A 15,000-nucleotide genomic window follows, 5' to 3' on the forward strand; every position below is an offset into this window, starting at 1 on the left:
ATTGTCCAGGAGATTTAAATGTTAACCTTCATACTGCTCTAATCACTTACCGAGTACGCTCCAGGCCCTGGCACACCAGTGGCCCGATTGGCGTAGCACATGATGGTAAATATACTTGTTTTCTAGGGGATGGTCGGGCAGACAGCTAGAATAGAGCCGGACCTCCAGCAGAGAGAAGATTAAAATTGAAGGCAATCCCTGTAGCTGTAAGGTATGCACAACATTTTACCTAAATAAAATCGTTCACAGCAGATTTTAAATGGAATATAAAAAAGTATGGTACCATTAAATTACCAAACTAATTGGACAGGCAATGGGAGTGGCATCTGTATGTAAAGGAGTTTCAAAGAATCTTTAGAAGGTTTTTCTCAAAAGAAGTTAAAAGCTGTGTTTATTTCTGCATTCATGAATACATTGTTTTACAGCATGTTCAGTCAAGTCGACAAGTACCAAATTCTGTGTAACTATTTGTGAGCTGTAGTGAGAATGGCATAAGAAAGCAACAATCCTGATGCTTGTGTACCGTTTCTAAGATACGATACATTTCCCTTAAGTCAGCAGTTTTCAAGTCAGCTTCCAGTGGCTTCTTATGCAAAATCATAATCCGAGTAATTAGTGTCAGAAAAAGGTAAACACATTAAATCCTCCCAACACTGAGCACACATTGTCTTTCAGGTATGACAAAGATTGTGTATCCACAATGTGAATTTTTAATATCTACTTCAATAAATGTATACATTTAGCATAATTGTGCTGCGTTTTGTAACGTATTCTCTGCCAACTTATATTGGTGTTGTTCAAACACTTACGTTTCACAAGACCCCCACAGGGGCTATACTCTGATACGGGATAACATTTGGCGGACACTAAGCGCTCTCTTATTCAAGATGATTTCTAATAGTAAATATATAACTATATGCATTGTGCAATCAATCAAATACATCTTTGCTCAGGCACAGAAAGGGAACATTTGATTGACTGTGGTCTTCAGATTTGAAACCTGTTCATTTAGCTCTGGGGACCTCCAGCACCAGAGATACGTCTCTCCATATGGGTTGCCGGTATCTCTGCGGAGTTTAAAGGTCCAGGTCACGCGGGCCAATAGGAAGCTGCCCCGGATTACATCACAGCTTCCTATTGGCCCATGTGAAGCGGGACATTTTAAATCACCATTAGATTAAGTTTTTCTAGATATAGTTGAAAACAGGAGCACAGCCAGAATCCAGAAAGAAACAAACAAATATCCCAAGGCAACTCCAGATTAAGATAAAAGATTTATTGCAAATCAGCTCACAATGGAGGTGTGAGCTGATTTGCAATACATCTTTTATCTTAAATCTGGAGTTGCCCTGGAATATTTGTTTTTCTGGATTCCGGCTGTGCTCCTGTTTTCAACTGTATCTCTTGCTTCTATCCTCGAGGATTGCATGCCCTGGAGTGACTGGCTTGTCCTGGATCATCACTGGCAGGTAATGGGCAACAGACCAGTAATATTTACCTCAAGCTAGTGTTTGTTATGCATTTATTCATCTCTTGGGAAGAAATACATAAGGGTCAATTATTGTGGTTGTCAGGTGGACATCATTAGGTCTTATATCTCCATTGGATTGTTTTTCATATGGATTCATTTATCATAACCATTTTAAACAGCAATCTGAACATTTGAGCATTTTTTCAAAAGAAAAGAGCATACATGCGTTTGTGAGCACAATTTACCACTCATCTCAACATTTTTTCTCTGCCTGCAGGGATAACGGTGCAACTACAGAGGTAAGCATCTCTGGAAGCAGGGGGTTCTCGGGGCTGACATTAATAGGGTTCAGCACCGGAGACCCCTTTCTTCAAATCTGTTAAATAATTGGAGATCCAAAGTCTAAATAATGTCATGAGCTTAGTAAAGTGGAAAATGCCAATATGCACTCAATATGTCTATTAGATTCAATCTCCTCACCAAAATATTTATGCAAGGAAATGCAGTTATTAACCGCACGTTATTTGCCTTAGGCAGCCAGTATTGAGCAAACTTCCCTATATCTAAAAAGCAAGCTATTGCACATATGTCTGCTATCACTAATCAGTGAAACCTATTAAGGGTCACACCCTTATTTTGTGGATTCTGACAGGGATCAGCCCAGGCAAATCATTCAACTTCCCCCCCTTATTAATCTCGATCCACATTAGTACTTTAAATATACTATGTACCTACCTTCTACCTGATAAACAGTGTGAAGCACTAGATCTATATAGGAACAGCGATTTCACACTCACATTTGGAGTGTACTCTGGAACATCCAGATTTTCTACTTTTGATATTCAGTGGTCCCATTAACCTCTGACTGGTATCATTTACCTAGTAGTGGACCCAGTAGGAATTATTTTTTTCTCTTTCTCCCCATTCCTTATTACTTTGGTGTGAGCATTAAACACCATTAAACTTCTTTCAGTTTCTTGTTTTTGGGTTTCCGTGTTACCTCCAAAGGTTCCATACTCCTTTTGGCATGGAGCAAAGTTAGTTCTTAAAAACGACATCTGCTATCAAAGCTTTGAGGTATAATGCGCTGCGGGACACTGTTGAAAGGGCCATGCATTAAGATGTTAGGCGGGTGAACTCCAAAGATGTATCACATAATTAGGTAATAATGTAATCTCGGACAATTTAACGTTAGACCACCTTCTTCCTCGGTTACCTATGCTCTTCGTGACCTGGTAAAGCAGCTGATGCGACACTTGGCTTGTGTATTGCCCATTCCATCACAAATACTTTTTTCAACACACATTCCGCACTTTTATCCATTGGATCGCGGAAGCTTAAGCCATCATCTAAGGGAATAGCCGGTGTTCCGGATACTGGTAGGTCTAATATGAATCCTTTGGATAAAATGGGTACATTTGGATAAATCTCAATAAGGATGGATTCTTGTCTGGATGCTGCCCTTCCTCACAAATCCCTTTCTTCATTTCTGTATGCACCTGGAAGACTCTTGACCAATGTGAACCCATGAACATATGGTTTTGCTTCCTTATAAGGCTCCTTTACAGCTTCTATTTCCATTACCTTCTTTACTGATATTACCAGAGAGTCAATGCCGTCTGCTGCGAAGCTTGAGCACTCTCCTCTCAATACACCAGAAAAGTTATCTGGAAATTCCATTTTACCCCTACTGAAGCTTCCCCGTCATATTCCTGTGAGGATGCAGAGTAACATTTCTGATATTCTCTAGGTTCATAGGCTGCCCCTAGATCTTCTCTTTGCATTGAGGACCTTGGCGATGTCTGTAAAGTAATGGATTTAAACGGTCAACTGTGTACCGCATTGCGGATTGAAACAATCCCAGAAAGAACCGAATCTGGATGGGATATTCATTCACTACCAATTGTTTTATGCAAGCATTGCACAATATTTTCTTGTATTTGTTAGGAAGAAGCTTTTTAGTTCCTGAACAAGTTAAATACAGACATACCCCAGTTTAAGGACACTCACTTTAAGTACACTCGCGAGTAACTACATCTCGCTCAATAGGCAAACAGCAGCTCACGCATGCGCCTTTCAGCACGTCCTGAACAGCAATACCGGCTCCCTACCTGTACCGAAGCTGTGCGCAAGCGGGGAGACTATAGAGCCTGTTACACATGCGTTATTTACATCAGTTATGCACGTATGATGATTGCAGTACAGTACATGCATCGATAAGATGGAAAAAGGTAGTGCTTCACTTTAAGTACATTTTCGCTTTACATACATGCTCTGGTCCCATTGCGTACTTTAATGTGGGGTATGCCTGTATTTGGTCTTTGCAGATGCCTTCTTGGGTCTGACATCCCATGTCTTGAGAAGCTTCAGGACCTGCATTGTGGGGGGCTGACATCTGTGGGTTTTAAGCCCACCCCTCCCCACTTCCCAAGTTAGTAGGTCCTTTCATTCTGCTGGATATAGATCCAATGTGGTCTTTCTCCCTCCTAATAGAGGTAAATGAGAATTGTAATCCTAATAGATGTATATTAGTATTTTATCTGGTAGTGTTAGGACTTGCGAACGGGTGTCTGCCTTGTCGTGACTCGCAAGCTTACAACGCTTTGGCCAAAGGGTTAAACTAAATGACCCTTTTTCAAGAGAATATATAAGTATTTTACTGTGTTTTTCTGTCGTGTTGGATGTAGCATTGGGCTTCTCTGTCTGTTGTATACATAATATATACCCACCCCTCCAAGCCTTACCCGTCTGATTTCAGAAGGTTCCCCCTATATCTTTCCCTTTAAATTACTTGCCACCAATAAAGCAGGTAATGGGTTGACCCGCTAAATAGATACGTCTCTGAACTCTCCATATTCTGAGCTCCATCAAGACCGTATAAAACACTGCATAGGTAAATGGGGAGGTGCCCTGTAAGCGTCTTTCTGTCCTACCTCAAGACGTGGCGTCTATTACCCATGGTGTTGCTGGTTGGACGGAAATAAATCATGTTCATGTTACTTACTATACAAAAGGAAAATCGCTCATTCATACTGACATTTCTCGAATGAATGTACTATACAGGTCATGTAATCACTTAAAATGAAATTATTAAAATAATAATGCATTCAAATCAGTTTGTAACCATGTAGAAAAAAAAAAAAGGAATGAGCACTGCAGATACAGTAACTAGGTTGGCAGCAGGTAAAAATATTATTTATTAAGCATAACAGCCAAAATCTAAAAACAGCAGTAGAATCCTCTGACACGTTTCCCGCCTCTTGGGCGCTTTATCAAAGAGTGATTCTTGTCTGGCAAAAAACTCTATAAACAGTATCCTCCCGGTGGACAGGTGTAACCCTCACTGCCTCCAATTCACCAGATCTAGTTGCACCTGATTTTCACAGATGAAAAACTGGCCAATGAGAATCCCCTAAACCACCGGAGGCAAACCTATTTATAAACATACATTAGAAAAGAAACATATAAACATGACATAATTAACCATTGCAACACTTGTCTCTCAATGGGCCCCGCTGTCTCATTATAGCAATTAAGCACTTAGAATCCTAGTGTATCACAAATTTAAACTTTAATGCTATAGAAAATATGTGTGGCCACAGATAAAGCAAGCCACAACACAGCAGTCCATTGGAGAAAGAAGCATGATACCATAACTAAACTAACATTAAAAAGCAAACTCAGCAAAACGTATACAACACATACAAGAACAGTACATATATATTAATGAACCCAGAAAAACCATACTAACTCACCATAAAAGTGCTAAAGCTATAAATCGAATACTACATGCAGTGCAATGGTGTTGAATAAAATACAAACACACCTGCACTATACCATGCTGTGCAAATAAAAAAAATCAAATACTGCATATATTAAATTAAATAACAACCCAGTCATAACTGAGTTGTCAAGAATCAATAAGAACCTAGGTTTAACCCAATTTCTATAAACATAAAATATGGACAACAGAAGGATACAACATGCCAAACACTAAAAGACTTCTTATGGTAGAATACACAGTGTAGCAACATTTAGATCCAACTAACAAGCTACAGTACATCATTATAAATATCATGCCTTTGTTACCCTTAAATAAGAAAATGTATATAGAATTATATAATAAATTAAGTAGCTTGTTGCTACACTGTGTATTCCACCATAAGAAGTCCTCTAGTGTTTAGACATGTTGTATCCTCCTGTTGTCCATGTTATGTTTATAGGAATTGGTTTAAACCTAGGTTCTTATTGATTCTTGACAACTCTGTTAGAACTGGGTTGTTATTTAATTTAATATATACAGTATTATATTTTGTATTTGCACAGCATGGTATAGAGCAGTGGTGTTTGTATTGTATACAACACCACTGCACTGCAGTATTCGATGTATATCTTTAGCACTTTTATGATGAGTTAGTATGGTGTTTCTGGGTATATATATATATATATATACATATATATATATATGTATATATATATATACACACTGTACTTTTATGTGTTGTACAGTATACGTTTTGAAAAGTTTTTTTTTTTTTAATGCTAGTTTAGTTATGGTATCAGGTTTCTTCCTCCAATGGACTGCTGTGCTGTGGCTTGCTTTATCTGTGGCCATTGAGAGACAAGTGTTGCAATGGTTAATTATGTTACAGTATGTTTATATTTTCTATGTATGTTTATGAATAGGATTGCCTCCGGTGGTTTAGGGGATTTTCCTTGGCCAGTTTCTAGTTGCACCTGATTTTCACAGATCATGTGAATTAGAGGTAGTGAGGGTTACACCTGGCCACGGGGAGGATACTATTTATACTGTTGTTTGCCAGACAAGAATTACTCTTTGATAAAGCGCCCCAGAGGCGGGAAACGAGTCAGAGGATTCTACTGCTGTTTTAGATTTTGGCTGTTATGCCTAATAAATAATATTTTTTACCTGCTGCCAACCTAGTTTCTATATCTGCTGTGCTCATTCCTTTTTTTCTACAGCTACTTTTTCCTCGGACTGACAGCACGCAAAGGAGCAGAAGCCTTCACCTCATTGTCGGGGTGCCAGTATACTTCCCTGATGTTTAGCCAGTAACTTTGTTTGCTATATCGTAGTCAGTGTGGTGCACCGGAATAAGTCTGTTGACTTCGGAGCTGCGGGAGTGGATGATTCAGACCTGCGGGAGAACGGTGGATGCAAAAACTACGCAAAGACGGACAAGCCTTGTGGTGTACCAGATCAGCCTGCCCATCTCAGAGTTACGGGGATTGACGGCATAGCCTTGCAGGAGAGTCCCATGGACGTGGACTCCACGTAAAGATGGTTAAGGTCAGCTGCATTCCCTTTTCCCATTTATCTGGACCCCGGGCAGCATTGAGCCAATGTGGTTCTTACTAGTGAAGCCTGCATACTACAGGGTGACGGAAGTAGACAGAGCAGCCACACTGGAGAATACCGGGGACACTGACCTCACGCTGATACACGGTAACATGCACCACACAATACTTGCCTACTGGATTTATTGGATTGAAGAGTTGGCTTTAAGAACTGTTCCTTACTATTGGTTGATCCCTATATGGGACGTATTGGATTATTCATAGGATCCACACCTACACTGGCGACACACTTTATTCGAGCTCGGCTAGTCCCACGAATTCGGGTATACCCGGGTGTATTGAGGTTTGTGACTGTTTTCTGCCCGAGTGCATTGAGGTATTTTCCAGGCAGGGATTGAAGCATTTTATTCCCTCTGGCTGCAATACTGCACAGTATATATATATATACTGCATTACAATTCATGAATTTATGCCATCTGGTAGACACGCGAAGCATTGCAGCCTATTAAATCCTAATCATTATCATTTAACAGATCAGCCGACCGTCAGCCAGGCATGAACCCAGGCTGGGAAGGCAAACGCAACGGGGCTTGTCAGAGGTGAGGAGCGGCGCATTCCAGGTATCTGCCAGGTACATACTGGGTATTTGCTCGAATAAAGTGTGTCAGTGCAGTATGCTGTTCGCATCCATTTTGAATTCCTTTCCCCCACTTCTACAGTTTGAAACCATGTTCTTTTGTAAAAACCATTTACAAAATGGAAATAAATGTTTATTAAAATTTGTACAACGCCACATGACCAAACAGGAAAATGGGATCAGCATTACATAAAAATTCAACTTATTCTGAAAAGAAAATGGTGTATGGTTACAATACACACACACACACACACACACACACACACACCACCCCCCCCCCCCAAATGTAAACCTTTCCATTGCTTTGTAGGTGGCAACTACCCCTGGCATTAATAGGCATAGTTAATAAATGGTGGGTTACCACCCCCCCCCCTCTCTTTTTCAGACCTCTCAGTCCCCTGGTCACCCGGTGACCCAGAGGTCGCGCCAAACTTGGCGTTCCCCCCCCCCCATTCTTCAACACGAAAACCAGAAAACCAAAATGTATTAAGATACTGTGATGTGATATAAGCCTGTAATTTTTGTCTGTTTCCTAATAAAAATGTTAAAAAAAAAAAAAAAAAAAAAATTATTGGTGGGTTGCACGTGATTTTTCTGTTTTGTTAGAAAACTGTTTCTAAATTATTATAATGCCACCAGCTCAAAAGGGTTTATTGTAAATTACATATTAATTAATAAAAAATGTATTCAAATGTTTGATGTTCAGAAAAATAGAGGGGACCAACCTTGTGCCATAATCCACGGCCACCCAGTCCTTGGAAGTTCCAGTGATGGCATCATGATGCTGGAAAAGACCCAAATTCCTCCTAGCCTCAGTCAACAATTTATAATGCTCCACTGAAGGAAAGGTCTTCCATTTGCTTGATTTTTTAGTCTGTACCAGTGCCAAAGAATAAAGGATCTCAGCAGCTCTGCAATTTGAAAAAGGACAAATTTAACTCAACATTTTTTTTTTACTATTTTGTGGAATAAACTTTTTTTTAACACATAGGTTACCACATAAGGATTGTTTTTTGTTGTTCTAACAAGATCATTGAGACAGTACTTTCTTTACAAATATATAACCCATACCCCTGCTACCTTAAACCAATCTCTAAACAAACTACATTGTTGAAGTGCTCTGTAATCTTCTGATGGAAAATAGCCATCCATTTTAATTTTAAGGTTGTGCATTTTACAGGTGGATAACATTGAGATTTACATTCCTTCCATAATGCTCCTTAAATTGAATTTTTACGTTATTCATTCATTTGTATAAATGTTCTTAAGAAAATGTACACCTACAGTTTAGGGTGTCAACATTTCTTAACTTCTGAGATATGGCCTTTGATTACACATGATAGGAAATATTTCAGAAGTACGGTACACCAAATATTTAATAATATTCCCCATATATGAAACTTATTCTCGATAAGGAAATTTTCAGATCATTCATTCTGCACACGATATGTGTTTTTTTTTTTATTATAACCGTGCTGTGGTTGACATAGTTGATTCTATTAACCTTTCCAAAATAGCATTAGTCTAGTCCAATTTGCTTGGTAAAAAAACACTATGCAGTATGCCAAAAAAAGCAAAAACCATGATTGCGATTTGATCAATTGAACATTTTTTTCTAAGATATTATATTTGTCACAGTGCACAAAATCTCTGAACAATTTAAGAAATTAATTTAATAAGCACGACATTGAGACCAAAATTGCAAACATTCTGCTTAACACAATTTATGGATCCGCAGTAACAGATGTGTTATTCAACAAATAGCTTATTATGTTTATCTATTATGTTTATCTATTATATTTGATAGTAAGAGAATGCATTATTGAAATGCTTATTGCCGATTTGGCCCCTTACAAAATTTGTTTCCAGAGTTGCAGCATTGTTCCACTCATTCCACGTTTAACAGTCCGCTATGTGGAACAGAGGTAAAGTTTGTTTCAGCGGGTGAACAGGCCAGTTAAGAGTTGCAGGAGGGAGAGGCAGGGTCAGATGAGTGGGCAGGAGGTGGGGTGCATGTCGGTTTAATTGAGTGAGCGGGAGTGGCAGGCCGATTGAATGAGAACAAGGGGCATAGCCAGGTCAGCTGAGTGGTCAGATGAAAGGTTCAGTGAGTGGTAAGGGAGAAGAGGGGGGACGGGCGAGTTAGGCGGCGAGCCAGTAAAGCCAGCAGGGCAAATAGGACTGTGGAGCAACCAGGACTTGGCTTAACACTCTGGCAAGTGATAATCAGTGAGGGGCTGCAGCGGTAAGGAAGAAAGGGCGAGCACGGAGCACTGCAATCGCAAAGAAGGATTAGTAATGGGGGAATCAAATTAAAAAATATATATATATACATTTAGCCAACAATAGGCTTTGCCTCAGACCTTCTCCAGTCAGATCGTTATTGAGCAGTAAAGTCCTGCTCTTCTGGGATTGTTACATAAATATCATTCCCATAACAATTAGGAGCGCTGAATGTGATACCATCATTAGATTGCTGCTCACCTTACCCAAGCATGGCAAGAAATGGGGTTACAAATTCTAAATTTGTTAAAATTGCAAAAAACTTTGAATGTTTTATTATTTGTAGAATTTGTTCAAAATTGTAACAGATTTCTTTTAAAAGCTGTATTAGGCTGCGCTTATAGTGCCGGTGATGCCGCTCAAAAACAAATGCATTGTCGCCGTAGCAAGCGCTTATAGTTAGCGCGACGCGACGGAAGCGACGCAAATTTTTGAAGCCGGTCAAATTTGATTTTTCAGTGGCTGTCTCCACATGTGACAGCCTCTAAACCAATCAAAGACCTGGTCGCCCGCAACGTCGCCAGAAACCGAATTACAACTTTCGCTAGCGGCGACGGGTGACGTCACCGGTCGCGTCGCCGTCACTATAAGCTCGGCCTTAGAGTAGCGAGCCATAACACAAACGAACTAGAGATGTGTAAATAAACTGTCTAGTATATTTTATGAGGTGTGTTGCTGTCATGCGCTCAGGCATCCCACCAAATAATTCAAACACTAAATTGTGTAAATGGCTGGAAGGGTGGCATACAGAGCATCGGGAGACCGCTAGAATGGTCGGGGCTCAGGGGTAAAGAAGGATAATCTTACCCCTGTCAGCTCTTTCGTCCTGGGTTGTGTACCTCCTTAGTGGCCCTCCCCGCAGCGTGCATCCGGCAAGATAAGCATGTAGGAATGGAGAAAGAAGATCCGGTGCAACAGCAAACAGCTAATCTGACGTCAGTTCCGAGATTTGAACAAAAGTAGCTTTATTGATGTAGACACACACTTTTAAAACAGCAGCAGCACAGCCTCCTCCTCTACGCGTTTCACGCAATGCTAGCGCTTCGTCTGGGAGTGAAGAGAGTGACTGCAAGCCCAACATTTAAAGTACAAAGCCCGCGAACATGGGCTTGATTAAAACTGATTCAGATGTGGACCTCGAGAGAGAACATGTATACCTCGGTGATTATGTATTTAACATATAATGACCCCCTATAGCTATGTATGGTTCAAGACCAAAACTTATCTACAGTAGTATTACACATATTAAATCCAAAAGATATACATTTTATACAAAAGATCTCTAAATGGTGCCCAATGCTGAAAACCATATAAAATAAAATAATAAAATGGTGCAACTCTAAGTGGGAACATGAAACATAGTCTTTAACTGGATGTACACAAATAATGATATGGTACCATATTGCACAAGACTCATAATGAATCACGAAACCCTGGGGAGAGGGAGGGGGGGGGGAAGGGGCGGAGGCAAAGAAGGGGGCAGGGGGGGAAGGAAGTGGGGGGGGAGGGGGGTAAGGGGGTGGGGGATGAGGTGAGCAAAAGGACCAATAATCATGACCCTCTGAAATGATGTACAAAAATGCAGAATGTATATAATATTTGGGATATATGCAATCATAGTTAACATCTTAGATCCCAATCAATATTCAGTCCATTGGGTTGCAACGTATTGAGAGTAATAATCCAGTGTGCTTCTTTTTGGTGGAGGGTTTTAACCCTATCTCCACCCCGTATAGATAGGGTTAAAACCCTCCACCAAAGAGACGCACCCTGGATTTTTACTCTCAATACGTTGCAACCCAATGGACTGAATATTGATTGGGATCTAAGATGTTTCCTATGATTGCATATATCCCAAATATTACATACATTCTGTATTTTTGTACATCATTTCAGAGGGTCATGATTATTAGTCCCTTGTATGTGTAACACTACTGTAGATAAGTGTTGGTCTTGAACCATACATAGCTATAGGGGGTCATTATATGTTAAATACATGATCACCAAGGTATACATGTTCTCTCTCGAGGTCCACATCTGAATCAGTTTTAATCAAGCCCATGTTCGCGGGCTTTGTACTTTAAATGTTGGGCTTGCAGTCACTCTCTTCACTCCCAGACGAAGCGCTAGCATAGCATGTAACGCGTTGAGGAGGAGGCTGTGCTGCAGCCTGCTGTTTTACAAGTGTGTATCTACATCAATAAAGCTACTTTTGTTCAAATCTCGGAACTGACGTCAAATTGGCCGTTTGCTGTTGCACCGGATCTTCTCTCTCCATTCCTAGTATATTTTATGTGCATTTAAAATGAAAACGAAATGTATTAAAACCATTTATATATTTGTATATGAAGGGGCACTCAATCTGAAAACAGAAGCAAGTATTTCACTAACTGTGTTAACAGAGTATTTAGATCACAAATAAAATAAAGCGTTTGTTTTTTTAAAAAGGGTTATTCATTAATTTGTTTAGTTTTTTTTTTTTGCAAGCAGCTCATATTTTATTTCCTTGCTAAAAAAAATAGAATCGTTTTTATTATATAATGTCTACTTATCTTGGTTCATGCAAAATAATTGATTTGTGACTTGCCAAAGGCCTGGGCTGTTTACTGTAAGTAGAAAACAAACCGAACCCTTCTATGTAATGGAGGTTCTTCTTTTGGAAAGAGAATAATAGCCAACATTTAGTGTAATGTTCCAGCAAAGATTGTCTACATATTAAATCAGGAGAAAATAATATTAGAATAAATCTGTCTGGAATGCAAATTAATTTGTCAAAGATACCCGAAAACAAGCCACTATAATTCAGTATATGCCGTTATATTAAGTCAGCTAAAAAGCTTTAGCAGACCATCATTCTACTGAGACAAAGAAAATATAAAAGGCACAGTTCCGTATATTTTGCACATTTATGGTGAAATTCTCCATTAGTTTCCTATTTTATATGCTATTAACAGGGGCTCTCAACGATAATCGCTGTATATTTTCTAAGATAGGGTGTATAACGCAGTTCAAACAATATCACCTTTGGAATTACTTTAGCATTCTTACCCCACTTAGGCATGGGATTCAATGCAGTTCCAAGGAAATAAAGCACATACAGTACTGTATTATAGTTGACATAGTAAAAACAGTAACTATGGTAAAGCAACATTAGGAGTTGACAAATACCACAGTAAATGGTACACTTCGTCGAATTCTGTGTCTACAACCCCTATCCTCATCTCACAAAATCATTAAAAAAAATAATCTGAATTTACAGATATCTAGTGAAGAAAACTTGTCAAAAATTATTATAGTAGCCTTGTTTCACATACCATGTTGAATTATTATTTTTTAACATTTTCTTAGCATTTGTAATTTGACTCTTTCAGTGCTGAGGGTGTGTGTAACTTTCAGTGCTGAAGACATTGAAGTATTTGACACCAACAGTGTTCAACCCTAGAAATGATGATATTCTTGCAAAAAAACATACAAATGATATATATATATAATGGTTTAAGGTTTTCAAAATGTTAAAACGAATGCAATTTTACATAAAATCACAAATTTAGACCTGTTGGGGATGAATTGTTACAGGCCTTGCACTATGAAGCTGGTTATAGCTACAAAACAGGTATACAAATACTAAGATATGGTGAGTAAAAAGCTGACAAAAGCCCTCCACCAATGTGGGCTTGGGTTTGGTAAGGGGACTACTCCTGTCAACAACGCTTTCCGGTGATTGATGGAGTTTCCCCTCTGCAATGAGGAGGGACTTGGTATCAAATATTAAAACACAAAAAGGAATATTAGAAAAATAGGACTTATCCAAAACTGCTAATGTTTAGATTCATCAGTGAAAGGTTCTCCAAACCCCTGGTTGAAAAGCCAAAAGAATAGTAAAATCAAACTGCTATGCAATCAGGTCCTTCGTTCAAAATGCTGTGCATCGATGGGGTCAGATGAAAACTGTGACATGAAAATAGAAGAAAAAAGTATGTGTAGTGCAACACTGTAATAAACTGGAAAATAGTGGAGGGTAGCCACTCAGGAATCCTGGCCTGAAAGGATCAGCTAATATAGGTGAACCGGTGGAACTACCAAGGATATCTTCAAAAAGGGATGCAGACCAAATATTAGGAAAAATATAAATATAAAATGTAGTATTAAAAAACAATTTCCTTGTCTTCAGTCGGAAAATTTGGAATTCTACTCAGAAGAAAGAAGTAAAAACCAGACAAGTAAATCTCAAATGGATCCCAGACTGCTACTGAGGTCTGCACTGCTGTCACTTCGCATGAGTTCAAAACTGAGTGGAGGCTGCAGCTTTGCATCTATAGCTACTCGGTCGTTCTCTTTTGGCCACGTCTCCATTTTGACCTCTCTCCGACACTGTTGAGCAGTTAAGCAATGAGGGTAATGAGACCTCCAGGTGAGTACTTCCGGTCTGACCTTTGACCCTATGCGTTTTGTGACGGATGCCGCTTCTTCAGGGATTAATGCAGAGGGGGGGATTGACCCCTTTAAAATATGTCCATTTTATAACTCCTTGTAATCCAGGATGATGATTTTTTAAAGACCAAACAAAGTGTCTCTTTGAAAAATGACGTTACATTCAGTCCATTGAAATACTGAAAATAGGAGTACATAATATGCTACAAATATACAGTATATTGCAGATCATGATAAAACACTTCTAATGTGGTACATATACAGTATATATACACACACACACACACACACACACACACACACACACACACACACACACACACACACACACACACACACACACTATGGTCTGTTATTTTGAATCAATGCATTTGACAGCTATCTACAGCATATGGAAGCTGGTCACTGGAAGATATATACATACAATAGGAATAATCTAATTAAGTGTAACTAATGCTAATAAGACTATAAATGTGTGGATGACAAATCTTGATCTAAGCTATTTTGGATTGTAAATTGGCAGCCTTCTAAAGAGAATTTGTGGTCTGTTGGGAAGGATATTGCAAAGAACACAATTTTTCTTTTCAAGATGGGCTAATGTTTTAAAAATATTTTACATACTGGAGGGGCCATTTTATTGTACTGAGTTATAAAAGGTACTTTATCTGTTGTAGTTACATTTTTATCTTCGTATTTTTTATATTTTTCCTAATATTTGGTTTGCATCCCTTTATACAGATATCCTTGGTAGTTCCATTGAGTCACCTATATTACCTGATCCTTTCAGGCCACGATTCCTGTGTGGCTACCCCTCACTATGTTCCAGTTGATTACAGTGTTGCTCTATGTATGCTTTTTT

General features: G+C 39.1%; 1 protein-coding gene across 2 annotated transcripts in view; it reads right to left on the reverse strand.

Moving 5' to 3' along the window:
* The window catches only part of MAN2A1 (mannosidase alpha class 2A member 1), a 316,852-nt gene that overhangs the window by 109,635 nt on the left and 192,217 nt on the right, over positions 1–15,000 (reverse strand). For both annotated transcript variants that reach the window (XM_075601938.1, XM_075601947.1), the window contains exon 10: positions 8,153–8,338. In XM_075601938.1, coding sequence (XP_075458053.1) covers positions 8,153–8,338 — 186 coding nt within the window. The remainder of the gene's footprint in view (positions 1–8,152; positions 8,339–15,000) is intronic.

Source organism: Ascaphus truei, chromosome 1, assembly GCF_040206685.1.
Source record: "Ascaphus truei isolate aAscTru1 chromosome 1, aAscTru1.hap1, whole genome shotgun sequence".
Taxonomy (NCBI): domain Eukaryota; kingdom Metazoa; phylum Chordata; class Amphibia; order Anura; family Ascaphidae; genus Ascaphus; species Ascaphus truei.